General features: G+C 59.5%; 1 protein-coding gene across 1 annotated transcript in view; it reads left to right on the top strand.

Moving 5' to 3' along the window:
* The window catches only part of GNA12 (G protein subunit alpha 12), a 98,794-nt gene extending 74,159 nt beyond the window's left edge, over positions 1 to 24,635 (top strand). The window contains exons 3-4 of the mRNA XM_051834734.3: positions 21,773 to 21,823; positions 22,617 to 24,635. Of these exons, the coding sequence (XP_051690694.1) occupies positions 21,773 to 21,823; positions 22,617 to 23,186 (621 nt within the window). The 3' untranslated portion in view covers positions 23,187 to 24,635. The remainder of the gene's footprint in view (positions 1 to 21,772; positions 21,824 to 22,616) is intronic.
* Positions 24,636 to 26,190: the final 1,555 nt, after the last annotated feature.

The raw sequence follows: 26,190 nt of genomic DNA, 5'->3' as shown, positions 1-26,190 counted from the left end.
GCGCAGTACTGATTCCTTTTAATAAAACCGAACAGATCATGAAATTATAAATTTCTACACGTATGTAAATAGAAAGACCTGGAAAAATGCGTACCAAGCTGATGGCATCAGCTAATCTTTGCAGGATGAGTATGAGCGCTATCCTTTATCTATAGGTTGGTTTTTTGGTTTCTGCCCTTTTTTTAGACTGAATTATTTCTTTGAAAGAGTGACACAGACAAATCATGCTCTTCTGTGTGCTGGGTCACTCCCCGAATGGCCACACAGCCGGGTCTGTGCCAGACTGGAGCCAGGGATTCCAGCCCCTTCAGCCGTGACCCCGCCAGGTGCTTTAGCAGGAAGCCGGATGGAAAGCAGAGCGTCCAGAACTTGAGCCTGCACTCTGACAGGGGCGCCAGCGTCAGGAGTGGCTTACCCTGTCACCCCACAGTGCTAGCCCCCACCCACCGCTTAAGTTCTTGTTATCTTGAGAGCCAGTTACTGAGTTTTTAGTTCATTTTTAAGCACACATAACTGCATTATAAGAATTTTGGAGGCCGGCGCCTTGGCCCACTAGGCTAATCCTCCACCTTACGGCGCCTGCACACCGGATTCTAGTCCCGGTCGGGGTGCTGGATTCTGTCCTGGTTGCTCCTCTTCCAGGCCAGCTCTCTGCTGTGGCCCGGGAGTGCAGTGGAGGATGGCCCAGGTGCTTGGGCCCTGCACCCCATGGGAGACCAGGAGAAGCACCTGGTTCCTGCCATCAGATCAGCGCAGCGCCGGCCATAGCGGTCATTTGGGGGGTGAACCAACGGAAAAAAGGAAGACCTTTCTCTCTGTCTCTCTCTCTCACTGTCCACTCTGCCTGTCAAAAAAAGAAAAAGAATTTTGGAAAGTAAACAGTCGTTACCGGCATTGGTTCTGAGCTGTGTGCGTGATGTTCTGCACACCTCTGAGGACGTCAGGATGCTCGAGGCGTCTCCGGGTGCCCTTAGACGGAGAAATGCTGAGAAGCCTGAACTTGCTAAGGCGGACCCGGCAAAGGACGGCTGCTCGCCAGAGTGTGGAGCTGAGCTTTGGAGCTGAGCAATGCGGACGTGAGTGAGCGAGTCCTTAGCCACTGCAGGCGTAAGTTTTGTCTCTGAACTCTGAAGGTAGAAACATTCTGCTAACCTGCGTGGCAGCACAGCCCGAGTGACCCAGCCTGGGCTCTGGGCCTCTGTGTCTCCTCTCCCCCGCTGTCATCACTTCATGGGGCGTCTGCCAGTGTGTGACAGGCGTGTGCGACCCCCAGCCCCCGCTGGCAGTGTGGTGCAACGTGTACCATGTTACCTTCCTGAAACCTGACGATTTCTGGATTCCACAGCACATCTGATGGTAAAGCTTTCAGGGTGAGAGATTGTGATACGAATGAAGAAATAAAAACTGCAACTTGGCGCTAGCTCGCCGGGGGCGGGCTTTAACAGCCACAGAGCCCGGGAGGTGGCTGCTTTGGGTGTGAGCAGCTTCCTAACGAGGGTCTGTGTCGTGGCTGTTGCTAATAGTAAGACACTGCATATCCAAATTGCTTTCATTCGGGCCAAAGAGAGTGTTGTGCCTTGATTCACTGAATGCCGCATAGCTGTTTTTCGGAAGTATTATCCCTCATCTTATACCATGTACAGAATTACTCAAAGTGGAGTGAAGACCTAAACACAGAAGCTCGGACTCTTAAACTCTCAGGAGGAAACACAAGGAAAAAACCTGTTTGCCCAGCGTTATGGTTTCTTGGACGTGGCACCAAAAGCACGGGCGGCAGAAGGGAACAGACGAGGGCCGGCACCCCGGCATGCCGGCGGCCGCCGCCTGCAACTGCGTCTCCTCTGGGCGCTGGTTGGATCCTGGCTGCTCCGCTTCCATGCCAGTGCCTGCCGATGTGTCTGGGAGCAGCACTGGAGCCCCTGCCATCCGTGTGGGAGACCCAGACGGCGCTCCTGGCCCAGCCCTGGCTGTTGGAGGCGTCTGAGGGGTGAACCAGCAGGTGGCGGATCAGTCTCTGTCACTGTCCTGTCCCCCCTCCTGTCCCCTCTGTCACACTGTCTTTCAGATAAATAAATAAATGCGAGGGAGGGGGGTGCGGGACACAAGTAACAGTGAAAGGCTGACATCTGGGGTGGGAGACAGCACCTGCAAATTGTATGTGTGATGGGGGCCTGGTGTCCAAGATATGTAAGGTTTCTTAGAGCTGAACAGCAAAAAGTCAAAGAACTCTACTACAAAATGAGCTAAGAGCGTAGATGGACATTTGTCAAAGATGATATACAAGCGGCCAAAGACTTGTGAAAATGCGCTCAGTGTCACCAGTCACCAGAAACATGCACAGAAGAACTGCAACGAAATACTGCCTCACACCTGTCGACGGCTGCCATGGACACGGAAAAGGGTCGGCAAGCGTGGAGAAATCGCAGTCCCTGTGCCCTGAGGTGGGAATGTGAAGTAGCAGGCTGGACCTGGCTGTGGTCCAGCGAGAGTCGCACCCCCACCTGGGCGCAGGCCCGAAAGACCTTGCTGAAGTCGGGCCTCAGAGATGGTTTTGCACACCCATGTTCGTAGCGTTATTCACGACAGCCAAAAGGTGGGAGCAACTCAAATGTCCACTGTCAAATGAATGGGCAGACAGAGGTGGGCTGGAGTTTTTAATTAACTGGCTACTTAATTATTTGCAAGGCAGCGAGAAAAAGAGCTCTCCCATCTGCTGGTCCATTCCCAGCAGCCAGGGCTGGGCCAGGCCAAAGGCAGGAGCTGGGAACTGAATCCGGGCCTCCCGGGTGGTGGCAGGGACTCAAGTACTTAAGCCGTCACCTGCTGCCTCCAGGGCCTCCGTTAGCAGGGAGCTGGGATTGTTAGCAGAGCTGGGACTCGAACCCAGGCACTCTGATACGGGATGCAGGTGTCCCAGTGTGTTAATGACCGAACGCACACCCCATACGATGGAGCATGAAGTGGTCTTACGGAGGAAGGAAGTCCTGAGCCACGTACCTCAGGGATGAACCCGAGGACGGCCGCACGGGGCCTGTGTTCCCCTCCTGAGGGCACCAAGGGCAGACACAGAACGGCGGGGAGGAGAGGAGAGCTGGTTTCGGGGCCAGGGTTTCCGCTGTGGAAGACAGTCACGCTCACGGCAGCCCGAGTGCACTTGGCACCGCCGCTGTCTCCACTGTGTCAGGGAGCTTTGGCCATGATGAGACCGTGGGCGCAGAGTGTGCCGGAGAGGCTGTGTGAGGAGACGCCCGCCCTGCTGGCCTTGCCTCCGCCCGGGCACTGGAGAGCGCCGCTGTCCTCGGCCCGTTTGTTCACTGACCAGGATCAGTGCAGTGATCTTTGTTGTCGGCCTGGCAATACTGGCTTTTTTTCCCCTTAAGTTATTTTCCATTTTCTTTTTAATTTGAGGGACAGAGGGAGCCGTCATCTGCCGGTCACTCCCTGAATGCCACGACAGCCGGAGTGGGGCCAGACCAAAGGCAGGAGCTGGTAGCTCCGTCCCCTCTGCCTCCCGAGGAAGATGGATTCGGGAGCACGCTGGCATGGGGTTGGGCGTCCCGGAGACGCCCTCACTGCCCACCCGCCCCTGTCAGGCAGGTGGAGCTGTTCAGGTTTCCCGGGATCCGAATTCCTGGGATTATGCTGCGTTCCCTTTAAGGAGAGCTGTGTTCTGTCTCCGTGCTGCAGCCAGTGGTGAGAGGCTTGCTTTTCCGTCACACAGAATGCATTGGGCCCTCTGGAGCACCTTGTGCGTTCGGCCTGACAGCGGCGTTTTAACTGACGCAGGCCTAGCTGTAGCTAACCTTTGCGTTCCCTCCAGGATGGCTGGCGTGCCACGGGAAGTGAGGGCAGCGGCTGTTAGCCCACTGCTCGATGAGGGGCTTGCTCGGCTCTGGTCCAGCTCTCGGAGGAACAGCGAAACCCCTGCCTGCTTCCAGGCACAGACCTTGGCTTCGATTAAACTGGCTGATTGCTGAATCCCTGAACCATAGCAGAAAGACGACTTGTTTTAGAAGCAGCAAAACCTGAGGCCAACAGAGAGCAGTCTGGGTTATACAATAAATGCAGAGCTGCTCCGTGGTCACTGTGAGAACTCTGTCCCTGGGCGGCGTGGAGGCCACAGGTGCCGGCAGAGCAGCTGGAGGCAGAACCCCGGCTGTGATGTGGTCACCACAAGCCTGGGCCGCATCGCACCTCTCGGGGCAGAGCAGGGGCACCGCGCCCACACTTGCGCCCACGCCCGGGCGGGCAGTTTGTTTTCCCTGTGAGTCCTTGAGGCAGTGGGCGGTTCAGCCAGAGGCCCGCCCCACAGGGAGGGCGGAGTGGAGGGGGTGATGGAGGGGGCCTGGGGCTCTGCCTCCCCAGAGAAGGCGAGCTTCGCGACTCAGACCCCAGACAGACACCTGGCTGTTCGGCAGTGCCGTTAGCCGCTCCCCTGCGTGGCGTCCGCTCGTGTTCACTGGCTCCCGAGGTCTCGGCTAGGACTAAGGTCTGGAGACAGTTTGAAGCTCGCAGCAAAGCTGAGGCGTCTGGGAGCGCCGTCCCCCGCCCGCTGTGCTGGGTGGGCCTGTTCCTCAGCACTGCCTGGTAACCTTGCCACCCCATGCCTCGGAGCGGCGGCGCGTGGGCGTCCTGGTACGCTCGCAGGCCGACGTGGGGCACGTGAGGGGGCGGTCCCCCTTCTCTTCATGGGGCACACTGTGAGAGGTTCTTCCTCTCTGACTTTTCAGTGGGCTTAGTCTTGTGAGAACAAGGCTTTTGGCAGGAGAGAACTCCAGCATGAGGGATAAAGCCACACTGAACTGGCTTGTGGGCAGACGGCTGTGCCGCGCCAGGACAGGGTGGCCTTGGCTTCGGCCGCCACCACGGCGGGGAGGGGCTGGGAGCAGGGGCGCGTCGAGACGCTGCTGCTGCCTCCCTTTCCCAGGGGTTCCGGGAGCCAGGGCGCGCTCGGCCTCACTCCCGGCCTGCCGAGCACTGGCGGTTGCTGGCTGTGCCACCCCTTGGTGGCAGGCAGGCGCGTGCACGGGTGAGGGGGACGTGCCGAAGCCTGCAGGTCACTTAGGGGTGTGACCGGGCTTCCTTTCAGCTGGTCTGCAAGGCTGTCAAGCTTCCTTTGCTACTTTGTGAAGTAGCTGTGGTTCAGTAAGAGAAGCAGCAGCCCCGCGGCAGCCTTTGTAATTGCAGCTGTACCTGGCCAGCAGAAGGCGTGCCTCTGAGTGCTCCTAGGCCTGGAGCAGAGCTGGGCTGCGTGGGACTCACTGGGGGGCGGCGAGTTCTCAGTGTGGGCAGAGCAGGAGTGTCCTGGAGTCAACACGCAGGCGTAGGCAGGCATCGCCATCGGCCAGTTTTAGAACGTTCCCATCGGCCCAGTGCGGCCCCGCCCGCCGCTCACACCCAGCACAGCCACCGGGTTTCTGCGCATCGCCCGTACGTGGAATCCTACAGAAGGTGGCCTTCCACGTCTGGCCCTCGGCCTTGGCGTCGCGTAGCGTTCACCCCGCCTCAGGGTTCCGTTGGTCTGCACTGCCGCTGGACGGCCACGTTTTCTGTGAGTTCACGGTGCTGGGAGGGACGTGGGGCTGTTGCCCTCCCCTGGCTACTCGGAGTGATGCTGCTCTGAGCATTCTTGTGGCTCTCCCCGAGGAGAGAAATGTGGGTGCTGTTTTCGAGAGAGCGGAAGGTGTGTTCTGGGGAGTGAGCTGCACAGTAGACGACACTCCTCCCACCAGGGTCGCATGAGAATCTGATGGAGATGTCAGTAAGTCACTACACAGGCATGAGAATCTGATGGAGATGTCAGTAAGTCGCTACACAGGGCGCAGCCGTGCGAGGTCCGCGCGTGGGCCACGCCAGCAGCCACGTGGCCTCTGCTGTGATCTTCCCCCGTGGCACTTCAAGCTCAGCACAGGCACATCACCAGGAATGATTTTTGGCATTCAGCTTTTAAGCTACACTCCGGCTTCTCAGCAAATGTTCTCTTTTAAAAGAGAACACGAGGGAGCCGGCGCTGTGGCCTAGCAGGTAAAGCCACTGCCTGTGGCTCCAGCTCCCTGCTGTGGCCTGGGGAAGCAGTGGAAGATGGCCCAGGTGCTTGAGCCCCTGCACCCACGTGGGAGACCCGGATGGAGCTCCTGGCTGTTGCAGCCGTTTGGGGAGGAGACCAGCAGATGGATTCTCTCTCTCTCTCCCTCTCCCTCTCTTACTCTTCCTTTCAAATAAATCTTAAAAAAAAAAAAAAAAATCCATACATAGTTCAAAAAAGAGATGAGACATTCAGCCTAGTGGTTAAGATGCCCACACACCAGAGCCAGCGCTGCAGCATGGAGGACTGAGCCTCTGCCTGTGGCACCAGCATCCCATATGAATACTGGTTCTAGCCCTGGCTGCTCCTCTTCTGATCCAGCTCCCTGCTGTGGCCTGGGAAAACAGTGGACAATGGCCTGGGTGCTTGAGTCCCTACCCCTTCATGGAGGGCTCAGGGAAGCGGGCTCCTGGCTTCGGCATAGCCCAGCTCCATCTGTTGTGGCCATTTGGAGAGAGAACCAGTGGATGGAAGACCTCTCCCCCCCCCCCAACTCTGCCTCTCAAATAAATAAATAAAAAGTCTTTTGAAAAAAGAAAAGAAGAGAAGAAACAACCCACACCCCTCGCTGGAGTGCATGGCTCCAGCTAACACAGGCCCTAGGAGACAGTGTTGGCGGCTCCAGGGTTGGGGTTCTCCCACCATGGTTGGAGACCCGGATGGAGCTCCAGACTTCGGGATCTGGCCCTGGCTCCAGCCCAGCCCCTGGCTGTTGTGGGCATTTTGGAAGTGAACCAGTGGATGGGATGGCTTCTGTCTCTCAAATTTGGAAAAAAAAAAAAAAAAGTAAAAGGGAGAACCTCATCTATTAATTTTAGTGCAGAATGTGATAAAATATTGTATCTTCCCAGACCAGCTATAACTGAGCTTGAAGAAGCAAAATCTGGGGGGTTGGCATTGTGCCGGAGCGGGTAGAGTCACCCACCTGCAGTGTCAGCATCCCATGTGGGTCCTGGCTGCTCCACGTCTGATCCAGCTCCCTGCTAATGGCCTGGGAGAGCAGTGGGGATCGCCTCCGTGGGAGACCCGGAGGAAGCTCCTGGCCCAGCTCTGGCCGTTTCAGCTACTTGGGGAGTGAACCAGTTGTTGAAAGATAAGTCTGTCTGTCTCCTTCTCTCCTTCTCTCCCTCTCTCCCTCTCTCCCTCTCTCCCTCTCGCTCTCTCTCGCTCTCTCTCGCTCTCTCTCGCTCTCTCTCTCTCTCTGTCACTCTGCCTTTCAAATAAATGAATAAATACTTTTAAAAAACAGCAAATTTTATGAAATAACTTCGGATGAACTTGTATTTGCTGAGCTGAAGTTCTTTTTCTGAACTAGGAAGCAGACTGTTCTCAGAAGATGGAAACCACGGTGCTTGAGACGTGATTGGCACTCCCCAGTGTCCCTTTGTCCCCGAGGCCCGCGCTGCACGGGCGGTGGGTGGCTCCGCTGTGGGACGAATCCCTGAGTCGCTGTGAGGACCCCGTGCACACTCCCTCGAGGGCATGGAGCTCACTCGGAACTGGCTGTGCAGGTTCTCGAGGGGAGACTGGCGGGGTGTGGACCTCAGAGCCGGCCCTGCACCGCGGCTCCGTGACTGCTGCCCGCACGCTGTGCCGGCCAGCCCTGTGCTGAGGTCGCCTCCTGCGGACAAACCAGGACCTAAACGGAGATCATTTCCCTTACTGCCATTTGCTTCATCGGGTAGTTTTTTTAAAGAATAGATCATGGGCCGGCACCCCAGGTTCTAGTCCCGGTCAGAGCGCTGGATTCTGTCCCGGTTGCCCCTCTTCCAGTCCAGCTCTCTCTGTGGCCCGGGAGTGCAGTGGAGGATGGCCCAAGTGCTTGGGCCCTGCACCCCATGGGAGACCAGGAGAAGCACCTGGCTCCTGCCTTTGGATCAGCACAGCGCGCTGGCCGTAGCAGCCATTTGGGGAGTGAACAATGGAAGGAAGACCTTTCTCTGTGTCTCTCTCTCACTGTCTAACTCTGCCTGGCAAAAAAAAAAAAAAAAAGAATAGTTCATGAAAGTTCCAAAATTGAAAGTGTGATGGCGCGGTCAGGGGAGGCACAGCACACGTGGGAACCAGGAGATGCCGGCGTCTAGACCCCTCCGTCTGACGTCTGACGTCTGCCGTGGGCATGTTTCCATGGCAGCTCTGGAACCCTCCTCCGCTGCGGCCAGCCTCCCTCAGTCGGCCATGCGGTGCCGGTGCTGAGCCCAGCATCTGGCCCGTGGTGCCCAGTAGACAAGGCCTCACTGGGGGTGGGCAGGGCCAGAGGGAACGTGCACTGGCGTCGGAGGGCCTGAGCATCTCCTGTGGGTCTGGTATTCACGCCATGCTGTGTTGTCCCCTACGAGTTCCCGCGTGCCTTTAAAAAAAAAAAAAAAAAAAACACATAGATTTGTCCTTTTTTTTGGGGGGGGGGTCAGGTAGAGTTATAGACAGTGAGAGGGAGGGAGGGGTCCTCCATCTGCCAGTTCACTCCCCAAATGGCTGCAATGGCCAGAGCTGCACCGCTCCGAAGCCGGGTCTCCCACATGGATACAGGGGTCCAAGCACTTGGGCCATCCTCCACTGCACTCCCGGGCCACAGCAGAGAGCCAGATCGGAAGTGGAGCAGCCGGGACTCAAACCGGCACCCGTGTGGGATATCAGCACCGCAGGTGGCGGCTTTACCCGCTGTGCCACAGCGCCAGCCCCTCTGCGCACCTCCTGTTGGGAAATTCAAGACAGGCTCTTGACAGGAGAGGGGAGCTGTCTGAGTCTACGTGGCAGCCAGAGCGAGCTGCGGCCTACAGACCTGCCGGGGGCCGCACAAGGCTTCCCTGTGAGCCGCTCGGGCCTGGCTCCGGCCCCACAGGAGCATCTGGGGTGGCCCTGCCCTTGGCCCCTGCTCCCTGCAGCCCCCACACAAGTGGCCACAGGAGCAGAGCCTTCTCCAGGCTGGCAGAGGAAGGCTGTTTGTTCCGCCTGTGGGAGACCTGGCTCCTCCCCACGCCGCTGGCCCGAGGGGCTTTCCGGATGATTTATCCCCCACAGCCCCCGGGCTTATCAGGAATGGGATTACTACCCTGCTCAGATTCCTGGGTTTAATTTTCAGGAAATGAGACTGGATTTAACTCCTGAGTAGCATGGCCTGTACTTCCTGGTGGTCCGCACATACAGAGTTTGAGCTTTGGAGTGGAGTAGGTTTTTTGACCTTGGCCAAATTAACCCCTAAGCCCTGATTTGCTCAAGTAGGAAAGTGGAACCCACTGAACCGTTCGGAGTAAATGGGATGACAGTCCACTGGGTCACATGGTGCTGGCGCCGAGTCGCTGATCCTGGCGTCACTGTCCGGCTTGGCGGTCAGTTTACGCTGACCCAGCCGTACACGCCAGTCAGTGGGGCAGAATACCCCGGCAGGGAAACCACGGGAACCCGCTCGCCCTCAGACAGCTGTGTGGTGGTTCGGAACAGTGTTATTGGCAGGTCTGGTTGTCACACATTGTCCACTGCTCTGCAGGGACCGTGGGGAGAGGGAGCGTACAGCAGTGGCCTCTGGGCAGCGGGACGCCATGCTGCCCTCCTGAGTGTGGCACTTTGGTAGAACAGATGAGACGGGAAGATATGGGCCGACCCCAGGCCTGGGGGACGCAGGACGCAGGGCTTCAGGGCCATCTCCCCCTGTCTCCGGGACAGCGGGACTGCTGACGGCGTCTTGTTTTCTTGTTGTCGTTGGGACAACTGTGCTTTCTTCCTCTGTGCCTGAGTGGGTGCCAACAGAGGGGCAGCACGCACTGTGGAATGCGACAGCCCCGCAGTGCTGTGTGGAGAGCAGCTCAAGCCCTAAAGAACTCTCCACCCGGAGTCCAAAGCAGCAGGCTTCAGGAAGACCACCAGGGCGGGGGGGGGGGGCGCAGACCCCAAGCATCTGGGGCAGTCACAGTGCCAGCCGTCGTCTCCGTGCTGACCTGAATCACACGCGGGACACAGGCAAAGGACGGCCCTAGCACGCATCCAGGTGTAGCCTTGTGAAGCTTGACCCAGGAGGCTGCTGTGTCTTGCCAAGCAGAATGCAGTGTGCTATTGTCTTAGTCTCGTGGTGGGGTGCTCTGAGATGGATCCCGCTGTCGAGGTGTCCCTTCCCTCTTCCTTGGTTAGCAAGTTCGAACGTGACGTCAGAGAGCCAGTAGTGGCATACAGTTAACCAGTTGGAATTTTATGTGCATTTGGGAGAGAGGCTGGTTTGGAAACTGGGCGGCAGTGTCTCTGCCCCTGGAAGCGGAAGCAGTGGCCAGCGTGTGTCTTGGGGGACGGTGCGGTCAGCTCTGGCCTTTAAACCTCTCTGTCCAGGTGGCCTGAGTCACGCCAGGTTAAAACGTGCGCTGGCTGGCCGGCGCCGCGCCTCACTAGGCTAATCCTCCGCCTTGCGGCGCCGGCACACCGGGTTCTAGTCCCGGTCGGGATGCCGGATTCTGTCCTGGTTGCCCCTCTTCCAGGCCAGCTCTCTGCTGTGGCCAGGGAGTGCAGTGGAGGGTGGCCCAGGTCCTTGGGCCCTGCACCTGCATGGGAGACTGGGAGAAGCTCCTGGCTCCTGCCATTGGATCAGTGCGGTGCGCCGGCCACTGAGGCCATTAGGGGGTGAACCAACGGAAAAGGTAGACCTTTCTCTCTGTCTCTCTCTCACTGTCCACTCTGCCTGTCAAAAAAAAAGTGCGCTGGCTTTTCTCCTGCGCTCTGACTTTGCCACCAAGTTGGCCGTCTTGGAGTGCTGCGTGGGGAACACCTGGTCTCAGTAGCTGCTGTGTGCATGCCTGCCCACGCCTCTCACGCTGCTCTGCCCGTGGGGCGTGGTTCCAGCTGCGTGGAGGAGGCCCAGAGAGGTGGCCGCTGCTACAGTGACTTGGGGGGATCCTGCCTCTGAGCCCCGGTGGCCTGCATGCTGCCTTTGTGACTCCTGAAGCGGCGACGTGGAAGTGTGTGGCTGGCACCAGGCGGCCGTGTTCCAGGTCTGATCAGTCTGAGGAGTACCCCCCGACCCCTCCAGGGAAGCCAGGCCAATCTCAGTCCCCACAGAGTGGGCGTCCTCTGAGAAGCCCTGTGACTGCAGCGGTCCCAGCAGCAGGGACTCGGGATGTCCCTGGAGGAAGGATTAGAAATGGCAGCGGCTAAACTTAGCTCCCTGGACAAGCCGCCTGTGGCAGGAAGTGGATGTGGGGTTGGGAGGACTTAAAGGGACAGCAGCAGGGGTGTGGTGCTTTCGGGGGCTTTGCTAAGCTGACATCAGGAATCCCCAGGAGCTGTGCCACAAGGAAGGAACATGCCAGCGTCGGCTGGACGGGCGGACGGGCGTCTGACGACGGCAGTCAGCAGCGGGCTCACGCCCTGACGCGGCATTGTGCTAGCACGCTGCTGACCATGTGCACGGACCCCAGAGACAGACAGAAAACAGAGGTGTGGGGGTGCACGGAAGTGAGCCCGGGGCATTTGTTTTGGGAGAAGAGAGCTCTGTCCTCCCTGGAAATCCTGAACAATCCTCATTGACTTCTTCCCCGAGGCAGGGCCGTGGCTGACCAGAGAGAGAGGAGCCGCTGGCGCACACGTGGGCCCAGCTGCACACACATCCGCCTTTCAGACACGTCCCCAGTTCATGCATTGCTGACGGAGGCATCGCAACTCCTGGCTCTGCAGCCTGGAGGTAGCAGGTGTTTCCAAGTTTGAAAAGAGAGCTGTAGGATTCAGCGTCAGTGTCTTTATCTGTGGTCACGCTCGGAGGGCGAAGCCGCCGGTGCCTCCAGTGGAGCCGCGAGCTCAGGAAGGGAGGAGCAGAGCCTCCTCGGGGCTGGAGGTCAGAGCGGCAGCGGCCTGCACAGGGAGTGATGCGGTGCAGGCGTTCCCTCCCCTGCTCCGTCTTCAGGTTGTGAGAGTTGTAAATTCGCATCTCATCTGTGTGACTACGGAAGAGACCCCAGACCACACTGTGTCCCTGCTGTGCAAGTCAACATCACCAGCAGCTCCTTTAATAAATGTGTTTATTTGAAGGGCAGAGTTACAGCGGGTTCGCAGGGAGAAGACAGGGGTTGTCCATCCGCTGGTTCATTGTCCAGATGGCTGCAATGGGCGGAGCTAAGCCGATCAGAAGCCAGGAGCTTCCTCTGGGTCTCCCACATGGGTGTGTGCAGGGGCCCAAGGACTTGGCCATCTTCTGCTGCTTTCCAAGGCCACAGCAGAGAGCTGGATCAGAAGAGGAGCAGCCGGGACTCAAACCAGCACCCATATGGGATGCTGGCACCACAGGCAGCAGCTTTAGCCGCTACACCACAGGCCGACCCCACCAGCACCTTTTAAACCCCATGTGTACCACTACCCAAAGTAGCCACCATTCTGATCTTTCACCAGTTATTTATTTGCTTTTACTTGAGTTTTATCACTTGCATACCCCTAGCTGTAAACTAAGGATCTGACCTCAGCCTTTGTGTGTGTGTACGTCTGTAAGTGGGGCCTGTGGCGTCAGTGTGAAGGCCCACTGAGTCACTGCGGCCACGCTCAGCAGTGCCTGGCTCACGGAGCACCAGCGTGCATGTATTCACTCGGTATAACATAGTTAGTTTTGCCTTTAAAAAAAAAATGATTTATTTATTTGAAAGAGTTCCAGAGAAAGAGGAAGAGACAGAAAGATTTTCCATCCGCTGATTCACTCCTCAAATGGCCACAATGACCAGTGCTGGGCCAAGCCAAAGCCAGGAGCCAGGAGCTTCTTCCAGGTCTGCACATGGGTGACAGGGGCCCAAGCACTTGGGCCATCCTGCACTACGTTCCCAGGCCATGAGCGGGAAGGTGGGTCGGATCGGAAGTGCAGCAGCCGGGATGTGATCCACGCCCATGTGGGATGCCAGCACTGCAGGCCGTGGCTCTGCCTGCTCCCACAGCGCCAGCCCCCAGTTTTTCCTTTTTCTAAACCTGAAGCCTGTAGAGTAGTGTAAACACTTCCCTGTTCGTTGTTCAGCTGCACGTTCTGTGTTAGGATCCATCGCGCTGACAGGTGGTCATAATCCTTCGTTTCCATTCTGCTGTGGTCATTGAAGTAGAGTGGGCGCTGGTCCCATCTGCTTTGAGCCCAGGAGGCCGTGCTGCTGTGGCTGCTGTGGGTGCTGTGGCACACACGGACCTCCCCACACACTGCAGGGCAGAGCTCCTCCTGGGCTGGTCAGGGTGTCCTGAGACCCTTCCGGGAGGTGTGCAAGGTCCCCAAGTCGTTGCTCGCCCTGCACCGCCTCACTGGGGAGACAGCCGTGGGGCGTCCACGCGTGACGTCTGGATCAGGGCTTACGTGGTCCTATTTCCTGTGGGTTTTCTCTTTCTGTTTTTGCGTTCTGAATGCTCTGTTTTCTTTCCTAATATAATAATTATGGATACTCTGGGAGACACTGAGCTTTTGAGTGTTTTTGTCTTTGAGAATGGGGGAAGTGAAAATGCGGGGCTTTCCGTGAGGAGCCTGGAGCGACCAGACTCCGCCGTTGGCAGTTCCCTTAGGCACAGTTTGAATTTTCAAGTGTTCTATTTACATGTATACGTCACATGTTATGGGTACCATGCAGTCTTTACATGCAGCTAATCAGATGCAACAGCGAGCCCGTCCATGTCTGTGCCAGCCCCCGCTCTCCCGTCCCGTTCTTTGTAGGGAACACAGCACGCTGCTGTGCATCACGGGCACCCCTCCCTCCCCACTGCTAGCACCAGAGGTTTGTTTTAAGATGGATTAATGATTTGAAAGGGGAGGGAGGAAAAGAGAGAGCGAGCGAGCTTCAACCTGCTGGTTTACCCTGCAAGTGGCTGCAGCAGATCAGGCTGGGGCAGGCTGAACCCGGGAGCCTGAATTCCATCTGGGTCTGCCACGTGGTGCAGGGGCCCAAGGACTTGGGGCATCTTCCACTGCTCCCAGGCCGTAGCAGAGAGCTGGATCGGAAGTGGAGCAGCTGGGACTTGACCGGCACCCACATGGGAGGCTGGCCTCGCAGGTGGCAGCCTCACCCGCTGTGCCACAGCCCAGGCCCCTAGTCATCACAACTGTAAACTCACGCTGACTTGTTCAGCTTCCACGCGTGGCAGAGAGCAGCCAGCGTTTGTATTTCTGGTTTTGACTGACTGGATTAGCGCGATGACTTCTAGCATCTGTTTGCAGCACGTGTCAGGATTTCATTCTTTCTGTGGCTAAATAGTACTCCACGGTGAATACAGACCTCGTCTTCTCCATGCGCGTGGCCGCCGTGGACACTTGGGCTGACCGTGCATCCTGGCTGTCGCCATGGAAAGGAGTGTCTTCCCGGAAGTGGGACAGCCGGGTCCTCGGCAGATGTGTGTCTACTCTGAGGGCCCCGTCGCGTCCTCCGTAAGGCGGTGCGGCTCTCCTCCCCCGCACGGTCTCACCTGCAGTCACGCTGTGAGTAGACTCCTCAGGTAGCAGCCGTCCTGGCAGTGCCGTGCGGCTCGTGTTTCAGCCTGCCTGGAGATGCTGTGGCGCCGCGCTCGGCTCGGGGTACGCAGAAGCCTCTCACCCAGGCGGGCCGGCGGGTGCCTGCGCGCGCACTCGGGCAGTCCCGTCCGTCCCTGTCCAGCGCTGTCGCCGTGTGGAGCAGGGCTTTCCCGGTCAGGGCAGAGACAGTGAACAGGAGTCACTGAGCCAGGAGGGGAAGGGCGTTTAGGGGCGCGTGAGAAGAGGCAGCTCTGGGGGCAGTGCTCAGCCTCCGGCCTCAGGCGGGGTTCAGACCCCCACGTCCTGGGCCACAGTGGCCTTGCCCCAGCGTCGCAGCTCCACACCTGTGCCGGCTCCCTGCCCCTGTGCCCCCTACGTGGGAGACCTGGAGGGAGGTCCTGGCTCGTGGGCGTGTGGCAGTGAACTGGCAGCCTGTCTCCCTCCGTCCCTCTCCTCTCCTCTCCTCGCCTCATAAATAAATGGTTTTTCAGAAAGAGGTAGCTGTGGAAGTTGCTCTCTTCATTACCCGTCAAGCATCCGGCACCACCGAGTGCCAGAGACGGCTGGGGTCGAGAGCGCACACAGGAAGGTCATCTCTCTCTTAGATTTGTGGCTGCGGGCCCTGCTTTTCTGTGACTGACAGATGGCCGGCCGGGGCCATCTCACGTGAGTCAGTCAGGAGCCTGGGTGCCCGCAGTGCTGGGCCCTGCACAGAGGTGTCCCTGGGGCTGCCCTCTCGTCCAGGGCCTGGCCCCCGTTGGCATGCTCACCAGTTATCAGTCACGTGATGCTACCGCCGTCTTGCTGGCTGCCGGTGGGGGCTGCTCCTGGAGCCCAGGGTCTGCCCATGTCCCGTGTCCCTCTTCTCACGACACGCCTGTCTGCTTCCTTCCTGACCAGTGGAGAGGAGTCGGGGAAAGGCCCGCGTGACCAGATCAGGCGCCCAAGAATCCCCTCCCAGAACGGAGCCGCAGTGTTCGGGGTGATCCCCGACGTGTGTCACTCACGCTCCTCTTAGCGCCCAGCCAGCACAGCTCCCGTCTGCTGGTTCACCCCTGTGCCTGCAGCGCCTGGCTGGCAGCGGGGGCCAGAGCCGGGAGCTGGGAACACAGTGCAGTCTCCCATGTGGGAGGACTGGAACCCAGCGACTTAAGCCAGAGCCAGGAATCTGGTGTGGCACAGAGAGAAAGGGAGGTCTCCCATCTCCTGGTTCACTCTACACATGGCCACAATGGCCAGGCACCGGCTAGGCCAAAGCCAGGAGCTTCATCCGGGTCTCCCACATGGGTGCCAGGGCGCAAGCACTTGGGCCATCTTCCACTGCTTTCCCAGGCCATAGCAGGGAGCCGGATGGGAAGTGGAGCAGCCGGGGCTGGAACCAACCAGTGCCCCTAAGGGATTCCAGTGTTAACCCACTCCTGCACCACCCCAGCCCCAGTTTGGTGAGAGTGTTAGACCATGGAAGTGTGTTGAATGTTTTCAGATATATCCATTTTTTCTTGTATCTATTGAAATACTCATGTTTTTCCTTATTTTGTTAAGATGGTATTAATTATATATTTATTGTTGTATTATCCTTTTATACATTGTTGGGTTAGGTTTGCTGAACTTTTGTTAATTTTCTTTTTCAGTAATGACCTTGTCAGTCTTGGTGCTGGGATTATGCTGGCTTCGTAGGAATTGAGTTTTACTCCTTCTTTTTTGTTTTTTCTGGAAAAGTTTGTGTAGGATTAGTTTTGTTTATTTTTGAGTGTTTGATAGAATCCATCACTAAAACTATCCAAGCCTGGAGTTACCCTTTGGGGAATATTTTTTGTAACAAATTAGTTTTGTTTTGTTTTGTTTTGACAGGCAGAGTGGACAGTGAGAGAGAGACAGAGAGAAAGGTCTTCCTTTGCCATTGGTTCACCCTCCAATGGCCGCCGCGGCCGGCGCACCGCGCTGATCCAATGGCAGGAGCCAGGTGCTTTTCCTAGTCTCCCATGGGGTGCAGGGCCCAAGGACCTGGGCCATCCTCCACTGCACTCCCTGGACACAGCAGAGAGCTGGCCTGGAAGAGGAGCAACCGGGACAGAATCCAGCGCCCCGACCAGGACTAGAACCCGGTGTGCCAGCGCCGCTAGGTGGAAGATTAGCCTATTGAGCCATGGCGCCGGCCAACAAATTAGTTTTTAAAAATAAATATAGGTCTGTGAAAATCGTATGTCTCCTACTGGGTGACTGTTGGTAGCTTTTCATCTCTGTAACACAGTGCCTGAGCCAAGCTCCTTGTGAGGAGAGAGCTTGATCCTGGTTCACAGGTACGGAGAGTCACAGCCCCAAGTGGGCAGCCCCCTGGGCTTAGCCATGTGATGAGGCCAGAGGTGGCAGGGAGTGGCAGGCCCAGCTCCACTTGGAACCAGCCCTCCCTCTGCTGCGGGGCCACCTCTTGGGCACCATCTTGGACTTGGTCCCTGCTCCCCTCGCGCCGTCTCTGTGGGACTCTCGGAGTCAGCCATCCGTGTGGCTGGGGGGCCGTGTCCTAGGCGCAGCACGGTGCCTGTCGCTAGGCCCTCCCCCGGCGACGTCCCCGGATGCCCCTTCAGGTGCAGCTGCCGGCAGCTTCCGCACACCTGGCCACAGGGGTTTGCTTTCTCTCCTCTGATTCCTTGAGCCTGGAGGCTATCGATTTTGTGGACATTGTCCACTTTTTCCATCATTTGTTCATTTTCTGTTTCATTGGTATCTGGTCTTTATTTTTTTTCCTTTTATTTGCTCTTTTCTAAGCTTTTTGCAGTGGAACCTTGGGTCAGTGGTCAGCATGAATGCACGCCCTGTAAGCTCGCCTCCGATGCTGCCCCGGCCCTGGCCTCCAGACCTCGTAGCCCTGGAGCCGTTGTCTTCGAGTTCAAACTGTTTCCTAAGTTTCGGTGTGACTTCTTCTTGATTTCTGTTACTGCGGAGTGATGCTCTGGGCGTTTTCGTCTCTTTGCTTCCATGTTGCAGATCTGATGCTGGCAACCCCCCACCACGTCTCCGGTTCCACCGCCCCCCTATCCCTGCAGAGGTGTGGGTCTCTAACCTGCCCGTAACTCCCAGCCGGCTCCTGGGAGGTGCCGTTCTCTGCATCCCCCGTCTTGCCAGCTGGGGGCAGCAGTTTGCCCTGTGACCTCACTTTGTGTCTGAGAAAAGCTGTTGGTATTGTATTTATTTTCCTGTTTATTTGTTGATTTGAAAGAGAGAGATCTGTCCTCCATCCCCTGGCTCACTCCCCAGATGGCCACAACAGCCAGGGCTGGGCCAGGTTGAAGCCAGGAGCCAGGGACTGCTCCCCACCTCTCACGTGGGTGGCAGGGTCCCCAGGACCTGGGCGTCCTTTGCTGCCTTCCCAGGCGCATCAGCGAAAGCCGGATGGGAGGTGGAGAGCTGGACTGGGGCCAGCACCCCGCCATGGGAGGCCAGCATCGCAGGCAGCGGCTGAACCCACTCAGCACTGGCCCCCGGAAATGCTGGTTTCCAGTTCACTTTTCCGTTTGTTTTTGATGTTGGTTTGATTTGATTTTCATCTACTAGAAAGGCAGAGCAATAGATACAGACAGAGAGATCTCCCGTCCACTGGTTCGTTACTCAGCTGCCTGCAACAGCCAGGGCCGGGCCATCTGAAGCCAGAAGCCCAGACCTCCATCAGGCCGCCCTGGCTGGCAGGGAGCACGGGCGAGGGCCGGGGCCTGGTCTGAGGCGGTCCAGTGGGCATGCGGGCCCCCCGACAGAAGCTTGGCTGCGCCGCAACGCCCGCCCAGGCCCCCTTCTCTTGCTGTGAGGACCCAAATGGCAGCTGCCAAGCTCTCTCACGCGCATCCAGAAAACTGTGGTCTCTTTCCTGACCCAGGGATTATGCAGACGTGTGTCGCTCAATAGCCTTGGTCCGTTTTTCTTCACCTATCAAGTTGGGGATTTGTGGAGCATCTTGAAATCTGTAAATTCACATCTTTTACCAAACTTGGGACATTTATGCTTTTTTAAAAAAATTACTAATATGGTTGGTATGTCCTTTTTTAAAATATTTATTTGAAAGCGTTACGGAGAGAGGTAGAGACAGAGAGAGGTCTTCCATCTGATGGTTCATTCCCCAAATAGCCGCGATAGCCAAAGCCGAGCCGAAGCCAGGACCCAGGAACTCCATCCAGATCCCCCATGTGGGTGGCAGGGGCCCAAGGACTTGGACCATCCTCCGTTGCTTTCCTAAGTGCATTAGCAGGGAGCTGGATCAGAAGTGGAGCAGCCAGGAATCAAACCTGCACCCACCTGGGATGCCGGCCCTGCAGACTGAGGTTTTAACCGGCTGCGCCACAGTGCCAGTCCCTGATGTGTCTTTCTGAGATGATGTGATGCTTTGGAGCTGGACGGAGCTGGTGGCTGCACAACGTTGTGAACGAGCCAGTGCCCTGGGATTGTTATCCCACTCCCAGTCCAGCTTCCTGTTGATGTGCACCCCAGAAGGCAGCCGTGATGGCTCAGGTGCCTGGGCCCCGGCCACCCACAGGAAAGCCTGGGGTGGAGTCCAGGATCCTGGCTTTGCCCTGGCCCAGCCCTGATTCTGCAGGCATTTGCGGAGTGAACCAGCGGGTGAAAACACCTCTCGGCTCGCCCACCCTCCCTCCCTCTCTCTCTCCCTCCCTCCCTCTCTGCCCTTCAAGTAGATGAAACTAACCATTTATAATAGTATTTTTATTATGTGAGTTTTATCTCAAAAATATAAAATAAAAATAAAAGCAAGCAAAAAGATAAAGGGAAACCCAGGCAGTAGGGTCCTGTGCTCTGGGGGGCCGGCTCCGCCTCTGTGGCTCCCGGCAGGGCCCCCTCCTGCCCGCTCTGGCCATCTGACCGAGGGGCAGAGCCCCAGTGCCCCACCTCCACACTGCTGGTTCCCTTTGCTCAGTCTGACCTCCATTTTGAAGGATCGATGTTTTGTTAGTCTGTTTTGGGTTATGGAAGGTTTTAGAATGGCTCTGAAGTCGGACGCCCTCGGAGGGGCCTCCCAGCCGTCTCTGGCCTGCTCCTGCCGCGTGCTCGATTGTACCTGGGCATGATACATCCTTGTGAGTAGCGTGCGTGGTGTGGTTAATTGTCCCGCATTGTGTGTACCAGAGGAAGCGCACACCAGGGTGCACACACTGATGCAGCTCCGTTCCCCGTGCAGCTGTGTGCTCCTGGACCTCTGGAGCCGTTCACGGCACACGTTAGGGTTGTACAGAGGTGCCGGGTCTACAGGTGTGCCAGGATGTTAACCTGTGGGTTCCCAGTGCCCCCTGCCCTCCCGTCCCCCAGCCCCACCTCCTAGAGCCCTGTGGTCCTGAGGAAGCGCCGAGGCCGCCAACCGTGCAGTGGCCAAGAATGAGCCGGAACTTGCGTACACGCAGGGGACAGAGAGACGGCTGCAGGGGACAGCCACACAGCTGCGCGGCGGGCAAGACACAGTGGCAGTCTTTCCATGCTGGCATTTGTGTACATATTGTTAAGGTTTATGTAGTTATGTATTTGATAGGCACAGTGAGAGAGACAGAGAGAGATCACCTGCAAATGCGCACAATAGCCAGGCCAGGCCGAGCCAGGAGCCGGAGCTCCACCTGGGTCTCCCATGTGGGCAGCAGGGCCCACGCACGTGGGTGTCCTCTGCTGCCTCCCAGAGCATTAGTGGGGAGCTGGGTTAGACGCGTGGCATGGCCGGGACTCAGACGCTCAGCGTACGGGCTGCGGGCATCCCAGGCGGTGGTTTTGGCGTCCCGCGCCCCAGCGCCCGCCCTGGCATTTCTTAGGTTTTGAGGAACAGTCGGGAGACTCTGACTCCCAGCTCGATAGAAGTGTTTTCCCTTGCCGGCGCCGTGGCTCACTAGGCTAATCCTCCGCCTAGCAGCGCCGGCACACCGGGTTCTAGTCCCGGTCGGGGCGCCGGATTCTGTCCCGGTTGCCCCTCTTCCAGGCCAGCTCTCTGCTGTGGCCAGGGAGTGCAGTGGAGGATGGCCCAGGTGCTTGGGCCCTGTACCCCATGGGAGACCAGGAAAAAGCACCTGGCTCCTGGCTCCTGCCATCGGATCAGCGCGGTGCGCCGGCCGCAGCGCGCCGGCCGCGGCGGCCATTGGAGGGTGAACCAACGGCAAAAAGGAAGACCTTTCTCTCTGTCTCTCTCTCTCACTGTCCACTCTGCCTGTCAAAAAAAAAAAAAAAAAAAAAGTGTTTTCCCCAAGCCACGGGCAGTAAGCACTCGGCCCTGTGTGCTCAGACACCTCGGTCGCAGCATCTCGCAGTGATGGCCACCGGGCTGTGGCGTCGGTGCTGCTGCATCCCCAGCCTCCACCAGCCTTCCTGAGACCCGGCAGGAGGCGAACAAGGGAGGAGCACAACGAGGGAGGAGCTCACCGTCCTGCGTCCTGCGTCCTGCGGCAGCTCTGCCCGAGGCCGGCGGCCCTCTCCCTGCAGGCAGTGGCTTGCTGCGGCAGCTCTGCCCAAGGCCCGCGGCCCTCTCCCTGCAGGCAGTGGCTTGCTCCACGTGGGGGAGGGGCCATGAGAACCCCCTGTCAGTCACCGTGCCCTGGAGACCTGTGCCGGGGACCAGAGTTGGCCCGCTAGGAGCCTGGCCAGTGCACAGGGGCTGCGTGCACGCTCTCCCCGTCCACACGGCGCTCTCGAACCCTTCCCCAGGGCTCCGTTCCCGATGGGGAGACGTCCTGCCCCGTCCCCACGCAGGGCCTTCACGCCTCTCCATGAAGTCACAGCTCGGGCTGTGCCCTCGCGCTCCCCATGAACACCCCTGCCGCGGGCGCCCCATTTCCCACAGAGCCTCGTGCACGGGTGACACAGGAACCCTGGGGCAGCTCGCGTGCGGGGTGGGGGGGATGAGTGCTCGTGGGGCTCTGTGGGCTCATGGCTGCAGGGGCCCTGGCAGTGTGGCCGTGCACGGCTTCTCCCTGGTGGTTGTGGGGTCGCCCCTGGAGCTGGGCAGTGCCCTGGCTGGGCCGCGAGGCCAGCATCTGTGTAAGCCCTGGAGTCCCACTGGGTTGCTTTGGAAAACAGTCCGCGGCTGGGGCTGGGGCTGGGGCCACTGAAACTGTATTTTATAATTCTCAGTTGTGTGTTTTCCATGTTACGAACACCCTACCCCGTCAGTTCTGCCTTGCTGTCCTGTTTACTGAGGCTGCCACGTCCCTGTCCCCCTGCCGCGTCCTCGGGGTCCTCGATCAGCCCTGAGTCATGATGTTTCTCCTCTGTGACAGGGGGAGTCAGTGAAGTACTTCCTGGACAACTTGGACCGCATCGGCCAGCTGGTGAGTCAGGATCAGGAGACCAGAGCCGTCCGGGAGCAGGGCTCCGGCTGCGAGTGGGCGGCACTCCTGCGTGGAACCGGCAGGCTGTCTAGGGGGAGGGGAGAGGTGGTCCTGTGAGAATGACTGCACCCAAAGGTAGAGCCCCCTTGCACGGGCTCACTCCCCAGATGGCAGCAGTGGCCAGGGCGGAGGCAGGCTGGAGCCAGGAGCAAGTCCAGGTCTCCCGCACGTTTGGCAGGAGCCCAGCTACGTGAGCCAGCACCTGCCGCCTCCCAGGGTGTACATGAGCACAAAGTGGAGCCAGGAGCTGGATCGGGAACCCAAACACCCAGAACGGGACCCGGGCTCCAGCCAGCAGCCTAACTGCTCGTTCGGACTCTCGCCCCGGATTTTATCAGCGTCTCCATAAGGTCCGCTCTGCAGTTGTCCAGTGTCACACAGGTCTCCCTAGGTTTCTGTCGGTGCCGTTACCGAGGTAACCAGACCGCTGACCCACAGGGCTTCCTACAGCCCAGTGGCGTTCCCGGCCACGGCCTCTGGCTCTGTCCCGTGACCCGGCCTGGCCGTGTCTCGCTGCAGCCGAGAGTGCTGCTCAGGACGAGGCCGCAGGCGGCATCTCAGTAGCACGGCAAACCCTACGTGGGATGAGCTCGCGCGCCGTGGAGGTGGGGAGACGGGGTGTGCGGGCAGAGGCCCCGGAGGCGGGGAGGCGGGGCCTCGGGCGACGCGAGCTGCGTTCGCCTTGGGGGCCCGGCCCGACGTCGCGTCCCCCTCCCTCCCCGCTCTGTTACAGAACTACCTCCCCAGCAAGCAGGACATCCTGCTGGCGAGAAAGGCCACCAAAGGCATCGCGGAGCACGACTTCGTCATCAAGAAGATCCCCTTCAAGATGGTGGACGTGGGCGGCCAGCGCTCCCAGCGCCAGAAGTGGTTCCAGTGCTTCGACGGGATCACGTCCATCCTCTTCATGGTGTCCTCCAGCGAGTACGACCAGGTGCTCATGGAGGACAGGCGCACCAACCGCCTGCTGGAGTCCATGAACATCTTCGAGACCATCGTCAACAACAAGCTCTTCGTCAACGTCTCCATCATCCTCTTCCTCAACAAGATGGACCTCCTGGTGGAGAAGGTGAAGACGGTGAGCATCCGGAAGCACTTCCCGGATTTCCAGGGCGACCCGCACCGGCTGGAGGACGTGCAGCGCTACCTGGTCCAGTGCTTCGACCGGAAGCGGCGGAACCGCAGCAAGCCCCTGTTCCACCACTTCACCACCGCCATCGACACCGAGAACATCCGCTTCGTGTTCCACGCCGTGAAGGACACCATCCTGCAGGAGAACCTCAAGGACATCATGCTGCAGTGAGGCCCGGCCCGCGCCGGCTCGCACCGCTGAGACTACTGAGAAGCAAGCCGCCGCGCGCGGCGCCACCTTGGGATCCTGACAGCACAGCTCGCTTTTCCCTTTACCGACACTTGATCCCTTCTGACCCAGCGAGGCGGGTGGTGTGTGCGCGCACGCCCTCTCAGTGACAGAAGCCAGCAAGCAGCTGGCCCTGAGGGGACGCCGGCCCGCGGTGCTGCTCACCTCACGCGCCTTCCAGAGGGAGCAGACCCCGGGCCGGGTCCTCGGCGCCCCGTCCACGTGTGTTAGGTAGAGCCGAGGGGCCCCTGCCCGCTGCGTGGACCTGCCTTAACACCGCCCTGGCGGCGTGCCCGCCGTGTTGCCCAGCGGCACGCTGCGGTGCGCACAGGGGTGCTCCCACGCCTGACCACACCCACCCGTCCCCACCCAGTGGCAGAGACGCAGAACCCAAGTGGCCTTGTGGCTGAGCCCCTTCCCCGGGCGAGTCATCTCCCCACATGCTCATGGCGCATGAGCAGACAGCAGGCCTCACACACGCCCTCTGGGGCTTCTGGCCGCTCAGGAAGCCCTGAGGTCCCCACGCTGCCAGCACCAGGTGCCTTTGCCTGCCGCACGCTCTCGGCTCTCCTGTCGGCCTCTCCTGCTTCCCTGCACGCACGTGACACGGAAGCGCCTTGCGGGAGGCTGCAGGAGGCCGCGCGTGTCGGTGCCAGCCTCAGACCTAAGCTCACGGCCGAGGGCTTCCACTGTGCTTCACAAACCTTGCATTCCAGCCCGGTCCCCCGTAGCGACCCTCCCGCACAAACGTGCCGTCTCCCGGGCCTGGGGGCTTGGCCTCCCCGTAACTGGCCGGGGCCGTGGCCCACGCTGCACCCTCGCCAGCCCTCAGGTCCCTGTGGCCTTCCAGGCTTGTGTGGCAGCTGCAGGAGCAGAGGAGGGGCAGGCCTTGTCACTGTAGGGTTCGAGTGAGGGGCGGCGTGAGCCTCTCTGGCCGCGCAGGTGGGGTCAGCTTTGGCTGGGAAAACAGCACTGCTCTTCCTGTGCCATTTCCGGTGGGAGGTGCCCTGTGGCCAGCGCCCACGGCTCTGGGCGGGGCCCCGTCTCTGTGAGCCCTGGAGGGCTGCCCGTGCCGCCTCCCACGGCCGCCCCACGGCTGCCCTGTGGCCTTGTTTAACCCCACCCCAGGGGCTGAGGTCAGCCTTGGCAGGAAGTGCTTGCTCCACGCGCGCGCCCGCCCGCCCCTGCCCCTGCCGTCCCTGTTTCCGCTGGACTGAGGGGCCTGGGCCCTGGGGCTGGGGCAGGTCCCGGGGCGGCGCTCGTCTCTTCGCAGAACTTGAGGCTTTTGTACTTGTATTCTGATGTCACTGTCTTTTGTATGAGATGTTGGAGAAGCAGGAGGGGCTGCCTCCCCCGTGCGCAGAGGTCTAACAATAAACACCCTGGAACGCAGAGGCTGCTGCTCGTGCTGCACCCTGGGCCGGGCCCCACGGCCGCCGGGGCGGGCTCCGGGTCCTGGGCTCCGGGTCCTGGGCTCCGGGTCCTGGGCTCCGGGTCCTGGGCTGGGTCCCACCCGGGTCCTGGGCTCCGGGTCCTGGGCTCCGGGTCCTGGGCTCCGGGTCCTGGGCTGGGTCCCACCCGGGTCCTGGGCTCCGGGTCCTGGGCTGGGTCCCACCCGGGTCCTGGGCTCCGGGTCCTGGGCTGGGTCCCACCCGGGTCCTGGGCTCCGGGTCCCAGGCTCTCTACTTCCAAAGGAAAGGGAGTCGGGTTATCGATCAGGACGCAAGCTCTCGCAGGAACTTGCGCTTCGTGACCGGCGGGCCTGGGCGTCCTGGGGACAGGTGTGGGCGCAGGCCCTGTGCGTGTGAGGCGCCTGTCGTGATGGGCGTGGCCCGGGGCCAGTTGTGCACGCTGTGCGCTGTGTTGGCACTGACTGGCAGTGTCTGTCTGCAGTTTGGAGCACCTTCCTTCTCTCAGGTTTATTGAAATAAATCCGTAGGCATCTTTACTCGATGTAAAATACCACTAGGGATGCAAGGCCAGGGGTTGATTTTTCAGTCCCCAACACTGAGAGCAAATCAGTCCCGGTGTTACGGGAAGGCTCGTGGCTGGCCCGTCAGTTTGTGTCCACACAAGGACAAGGCCTGGAGAGTGGGGGCGGTGAGGGCGGTGAGGGCAGACGCACCCCCGCCCCAGCAGCGCGTCTGTGCGGCCAGGGACATGAAGTCCTGCACACGCGAGGGTGAGGGCCCCGGGAGGAACTGACAGTGTACACCCGGTGTGGTCCACGGACCGGAGAGGGAGGTCGTGGGCACGCAGAGCAAGGCCAGGGCAGAGCCGGCGCAGAAGGGTGTGGGTGGGGAGCCAGGCCGGAGGCGCCTGGTCAGAGGTGTTCCACACCCCACGAGCCGGCTGGCCCGGCCACAGTGCAGGATGCCTGAGGAGGGTCTGACTGTGGGGCCGCGGGCGGAAGCCCACCTCAGACCCAAATGGATCCCGAGTGTGCAAGATGCCCGTCGGGCTGTTCTCTGGCTCAGGTCAATCCCCAGGGTAGCCCCCGCCGGAGGAGGTGCGCTGACCCCGGGGGGACGTGCCGGGCTAAGCCCTGCTCTGCCTGTGCTGGCTAGGACGCAGACCCGCCTGCGTGGCCGGGGGTGGGGCAGGGTGGCACCTATGTTCCTGCCTTGGACTCGCCGTGGGTGCTTCCCTAAGGGGAGCCCGGGCATCTGAGTGTGGGCGGCGAGACCCTGCCGCCCACTAAGTCAGCGGAGCCCGGGGTGCTCGAGGCAGGGCGCCGGCTGTGGAAGGTTCTGGAAGGTGGTCTTGTCTGCAGGCTTCCTGCTTATTTGAGAGCCGAGACTGTTTGCGACTGTTTCCGGCCTCCCTTTACTTTGTATCTTAAAAAGTCCAGGTGTTTCACCCAAGGGAGTTAGTCGGGCTGTGTGCGTGTGCAGAGCGCGGGGAGCCCCTGGGTACCCCTGTGTGGGAGACGCCCTCCGGAAGGGGC

Source organism: Oryctolagus cuniculus, chromosome 19, assembly GCF_051225735.1.
Source record: "Oryctolagus cuniculus isolate XC-2025 breed Fujian yellow rabbit chromosome 19, ASM5122573v1, whole genome shotgun sequence".
Taxonomy (NCBI): Eukaryota; Metazoa; Chordata; class Mammalia; order Lagomorpha; family Leporidae; genus Oryctolagus; species Oryctolagus cuniculus.
This window is presented reverse-complemented; position numbering and strand designations above follow the sequence as displayed.